Source organism: Solanum pennellii, chromosome 1 (genome assembly GCF_001406875.1).
Source record: "Solanum pennellii chromosome 1, SPENNV200".
Taxonomy (NCBI): domain Eukaryota; kingdom Viridiplantae; phylum Streptophyta; class Magnoliopsida; order Solanales; family Solanaceae; genus Solanum; species Solanum pennellii.
Genome location: NC_028637.1, coordinates 85,743,541 through 85,749,540, shown reverse-complemented (window position 1 = coordinate 85,749,540; position 6,000 = coordinate 85,743,541). Strand labels below are relative to the sequence as shown.

The 6,000-nt window shown below is 38.3% G+C and overlaps 1 protein-coding gene across 1 annotated transcript; it reads right to left on the bottom strand.

Annotated features, from left to right (window-relative positions):
- Positions 1-868: 868 nt before the first annotated feature.
- On the bottom strand, positions 869-3,562 carry LOC107024402. Its single transcript, XM_015225387.1, has one exon. The coding sequence runs from the start codon at positions 3,560-3,562 to the stop codon at positions 869-871; it is 2,694 nt and encodes an 897-aa protein (XP_015080873.1).
- Positions 3,563-6,000: the final 2,438 nt, after the last annotated feature.

Here is a 6,000-nt window from a genome sequence, read left to right as displayed (position 1 = left end):
CGAATGTTTAACCAACTTGAAGCTTTAATAGGATACCGTGTAACGCTCCCGCCTTAAAGATAAACTCAAGGTGTTACAAGGTCCCAAATGCTTGACCAACTTGAGACAGGATAAATCCGTGAAAAGACCAGTTTAAGGTGCAAAGGGACAAATATTGTCCACCTTAAGGCATGGAAATTTAAAGATCCTTTTAAAGATAAATCCTTCGGAACTCTAGCTTAAGGTGCAAAGGGACAAGTTTGTCCACCTTAAAACATAGAAATTCAAAGATCTATTGAGGGATAATCCGCAACAAAGCTAGCTTAAGGTGCAGAGGGACAAATCTCGTGCTCCTTTAGGCATGGAATTCAATTACATGCGCATTTGGAGACTTCTACTTATATACTTGAAGTCTTACCTTCATACTTAGAGTATTTGAATACTTCAACTTGTATACTTAGAGAATTTGGATACTTCAAATAATAAACTCGAAGAATATAAAGACTCCAGTTTGCATACTTGATCTAATTTAAAGACTTTCACCGTACTAATAAGAGATTCATATTTTATAAGGGTTTGCCCCTTCCATAGACCCATCAATACTTCGTGCAAGTCTTAAGTTTGATGAGACAAAAGATAAAAATAAAATATATATCGCTTTGACTTTCATGCAATAGATCAAGTGGGAACATTTTTTTTGACACTCATGCAACTGAACTTAGAATATGGTTCTAAGCGCCTACGTACCTCAATAAAGAGGATCAAGTCACAACGTAGTTCTGGGGATTTGAGTGATTTTTTTTGTGGTTGTGCCGTACACAGTTTATACTCTTGCGGGCCAGGAGTGACATGCAGTTTAGGCTCGTACCTTAAGGAGCATCATCTTCCTTCAAGGATAGTATCTCTTTAGAAATTTGGCATTAATACGACCGATCCTTAAGCCATCAGTATCAACAAGCTTGTAAGCACCATTTGAATATGCTTCTTGTACGACATATGGTCCATCCCACTTTGAGGTAAATTTGCCCCCAGACTTGTGCGAAGTAATGATTGGTCTTCTTACCGCGAGAACTTGATCTCCAACTTGAAAGCACCTCAAGCGAACCTTCTTATTAAAAGCACGAGATAGACGAGCTTGATAACATTCAAGGTTTTGTTGGGCTTCTAACCTCTTTTCATCAAGTGCTTCTAACTCAGCAAGACGCAATCGAGCATTTTCTTCCTCAGTGAGCCCTTCTTGAATAGCAAGTCTTAAGGAGGGTATTTGACGCTCGAGTGGCAGGACTGCTTCAACTCCAAAAGCAAGTGAATATGGTGTTGCTTGAGTTGGTGTGCGATATGTTGTCCTATATGCCCACAAAGCTTCTTCCATTCTTTCATGCCAATCCCGTTTGGATTGGGAGACAACTTTCTTGAGCAGGTTGCATAGAGTCTTATTGAATGCTTCAGCAAGACCATTAGCGGCAGCATGGTACATAGAAGATTTACGCTGCTTAAAGTCAAAAAGATCACAAATCTTGTTCATTAACTTGTTATCAAATGGTTTGCCATTGTCTGTTATTATATAGCGAGGGATGCCAAAGCGATAGATAATATTTACTCGGATAAAATTTGCAACATTCTCTTTCTTCACCTCTTTAAGAGCGACAGCTTCAGCCCATTTTGAAAAGTAATCAGTTGCAGCCAAGATGTACAAGTGTCCACCAGAAGACTTTGGTAATGGTCCTACAATATCCAGTCCCCAAGCGTCAAATGGCCAAGATGCGATGGTTGGGTGCAATACTTCGGGTGGCTGATGAATGAAATTCGCATGAAATTGACAAGCATCACATTTTCTAGCATAATATAAGCAATCTTTCACCATGGTTGGCCAGTAATACCCCATCCTCTTTATGTGAAAATGAAGTTTTGGTCCAGATTGATGTGATCCACATACTCCTGAGTGTGCTTCTTGCAGAGCTTGAATCGCTTCTTCCTCTCCCAAACATCGTAATAACATACCCTCAAATGATCTTCTATATAATGTATCCTTGTAGTAAAGGAAACGAGGTGCACGACGACGTATGTCAGTTCTTCTTCTTGGATTTTCTGGAAGTATCCCATAACATAGGTAGTCAATGATGGGTTGTCTCCAATCTTCCTTCGCAGCTTCAACAATGGCGACGATATGATCAAGCTTATTTTCAATATATTCTTCCTCATTTGACGGTGGTACTATCCATTTTTGACAGACAGTTACTTGCGTTTGATCAGGAAGGGTTAGCGTTGAAGCTAGAGTAGCCAATGCATCAGCTTTCTTATTCTCTGTTCGACGCACATGTTGAAGGGTTACATCCCCAAGCCATCTTATCAACTTTTGAGCATAATCATGATAAGGTCGCAATTCAGGCTTTTTTACCTCATAACTTCCTAAGAGTTGATTAATCACCAATTGAGAGTCACCAAAGACCTGTAAATGTAATTGTTTCATGTCAACGGCCATTTCAAGTCCAAGTATCAGTGCTTGATATTCAGCGACATTATTGGAGCAACATTGTTTTAGAGTAAAAGAGAATGGTAGAATCTCTTCTTGTGAAGTGATGAACACCACACCAGCACCAGCTCCGCCGCGATGTGCAGCCCCGTCAAAGTACATTTTCCAAGGAGGTTGAACTTCAATTAACATCGCATCTTCATCAGGAAACTCATCAGTTAACTCCCAATCATTTGGTATAGGATGGTCTGCTAAGAAATCCGCTAGTGCTTGTCCCTTCACGGATTTTTGAGGGATGTACACAATCTCAAATTGTTGGAATTGGAGGTACCATCTTGCTAGTCGGTCACTAAGGACAGGTTTTGACATAACAAACTTGATGGGATTTGCTCTAGAAATAAGGCGGACAACATGAGCTTGAAAATAATGCTTCATCTTTTGAATTGAGAAGACCAGTGCCAAGCATAACTTTTCAATTGGCGAATAATTTAGCTCATTTGGCGTCATCGTTCTACTTAAGTAATAAAGAGCATTTTCTTTGCCTTCACTATTCTCTTGAGCTAACAGGGCTCCTACAGACCTTTCTTGTGCTGCAATGTAGAGTATCAATGGTTTTCCAGGTATAGGGGCTGCCAAAACCGGAGGTTTCGCTAGATACGATTTGATACTTTTAAAGGCTTCGCTACATGTTTGGTCCCAATTAAAAAGAGCACCTTTCTTCATGAGATGACTGAATGGTTGACATCTCCCTGCTAGATTTGAGATGAACCTTCTCAAGTAGGCTAACTTTCCTTGGAGACTTTTTAACTCATGAATATCTCGAGGTTCAGTCATCTTTGATATTGCATCGACTTTGGCTTGATCAATTTCAATTCCTCGATGTCTCACAATAAAGCCAAGGAACTTGCCTGAAGTAACTCCGAAGGCACATTTCAATGGATTCATCCTTAGTTGATATCTTCGGAGTAACTCAAACACCATCCTTAAGTCTTTCAAATGATCACCCCTCTTCCTCGACTTTACTACCAAATCATCAACATAACATTTAACATTTTTATGGAGCAAGTCGTCGAAGATATTTTGCATAGCCTTCTTGATATGTGGCGCCATCATTCTAAACCAAATGGCATCACTTTGTAGCAATAAATACCTTTTGGCGTGCGAAATGCAGTGAGTTCTTTATCTTTTGGTGACATGCGGATTTGATTATATCCAGAAGAACCATCCATGAACGACATTGCCTCATAACCAGTGGTGGCATCAATCATCAACTCTGGAATGGGAAGAGGAAACTCATCTTTAGGGCATGCATTATTGAGATCTCTAAAGTCAACACAAACTCGAATTTGACCATTCTTCTTCCTCACAGGAACAATACTTGAAATCCATGTAGGATATTTGACCTCACGAATAAAGCCGGCCTCAATGAGTTTGTTAACTTCATTTTCTATCAACGGAATCAAGTCTAGTCTAAAACGTCTTTGAGCTTGTTTAACAGGACGAGAACCATTTTTGACTGCCAATTGATGGACCGCTACTCTAGGATTCAATCCAGGCATTTCTTTATAACTCCAAGCGAAGACATCTCTATATTCTTTGAGTATATTCATGTAAGCGACTTCTTCATCAATTTCTAGAAACGCACTCAAGTAAGTTGGCTTCGGGTCTTCATCAGTGCCAAGGTTAACTTCCTTCAAAGGATCTATTGTGATCTTTACTCCTTCTTCAAGTTCTGGTGGAGCATCTTTTGCATCTTCCTCTTCCACAAGATCATTTTCATTGACCGATATATGACAACACGAGGAAATATCTTCTACCTCTTCCTCAATCTTCTTTTGAGGCAAAGAATCATACTCATTTTGGATTGTAACATGATTTGAGGAACCTACACTTTCTTCATCTTCCTCGCGCTCTTTAGTGTAAACCACAGTATGAACCTTTGCCTTGAGTTCCTCTTTACAGGAAACCACAAGTTCCACTCTTCGCCTCATCCTAGAAGGAATCAAACTTCTAAAATCCTTTCGAATCAAATGTAAAGTAGGCCTTGTAACTTTTAAATAACTTCTCAGGTTCTTGTTATTCCTCTTCAGAGGACCTAACCTCTCAAACATAGAAATGTTTTTATACAAAGTGAAATAACTAAAGTGAAAGTAGTTGGAGTTCCTATCTAAAAACCATTCACAATCTTCTTTCAGAAGCATATATAGATACGAGTCTATCTCAATAGCCTTACGTAATCATAGTTATAAATAATATACTTAAAGTGAATCAAATAGATTTAAGGATCTATCATAAAAATGCATAAACTAGGAAGTTTCTTATAACCGACATAAATCATGTGAGCTCATGATGTCCAACAACTAACCCAATTGGAAGGGTTTTTCCTATGCCTTGCCAGAGTATATGACCATATGACCATATTATATCTATATGGATCCACTAATTTGAGCCTCTCAGAGAGCCAGAAGGTCAACCGACAAAGCGATTAAAATAATCATTAATTGATTCAAACAAACCTTATTAACTAAAAGAAAAAAAAAGGCCCAATTGTTTTTTTCTCTTTAATTTTTTAGTTTTTACTCGCTTTTCTTTAGGGAAAATTATCGCAGAGAAGCAAACACATACTATTTAATTAGCTAAAATAACTACAGTTTAAATTAATTACGGCTCACAACTTACTTTAAACAATAATTACATCGCTTATACAAATACAAATTATACATATGTGTATATATACAATTACATAATTGATATACAAATACAATTAGCCTCCCTCCACTCTCAGTCCTCTCTCGCTTATCTCTCCCCTTCTCACAATCGCGCTCTCCTCTCTCTTCCAATTCTCAATCTCGCTATCCAGATATACATATACATATGTATACTAGTTTCATACATACAATTATCTGATAGGTATACATATGTAGTTCGCCTTTCTCCACCCTATCTCAATCTCGTTCATCATACATACTAATACATATGTATATCAGTTACATATATATACAATTATCCGACAGATATGCATATGAAATTTGTCTCTCTCCACTCTCTGTCCTCTCTCACTCAGAGGCAGGTGTTAGTCAATGATGAGATTCGAAAAAGGAGAAAGAAGAGGTGCGGATGAGGGGTTCGAAGAACAATAAATATAGTGGGGCTGGAGGATGTTGAAGAACGAGAAAGAAGGTGGAGAATTCGTCGAAGAGGGGAGTGGTGCATGTGGTGACTGAGAGCGGCGACGAGGGTGATGGATGTGAGGAAGAAGAAAGGGGGGGCCTATTAGTAAAGGTGGTTGGGTGGGTCGTAAAGAAGAACAAACCTTATTGGGCAAAAGAAAAGAAAAGGCCCAATTGTTTCTTTCTCTTTAATTTTTTACATTTTACTTGCTTTTCTTTAGGGAAAATCACGCAGATAAACAAACATATACTAGTTAATTAACTAATATAGCTATAGCTTGAATTAGTTACGGCTCAGAACTTACTTTTAACTGTAATTACGTCTAGAAATACAAATTATACATATGTGTATATATACAATTATATAACATATATACA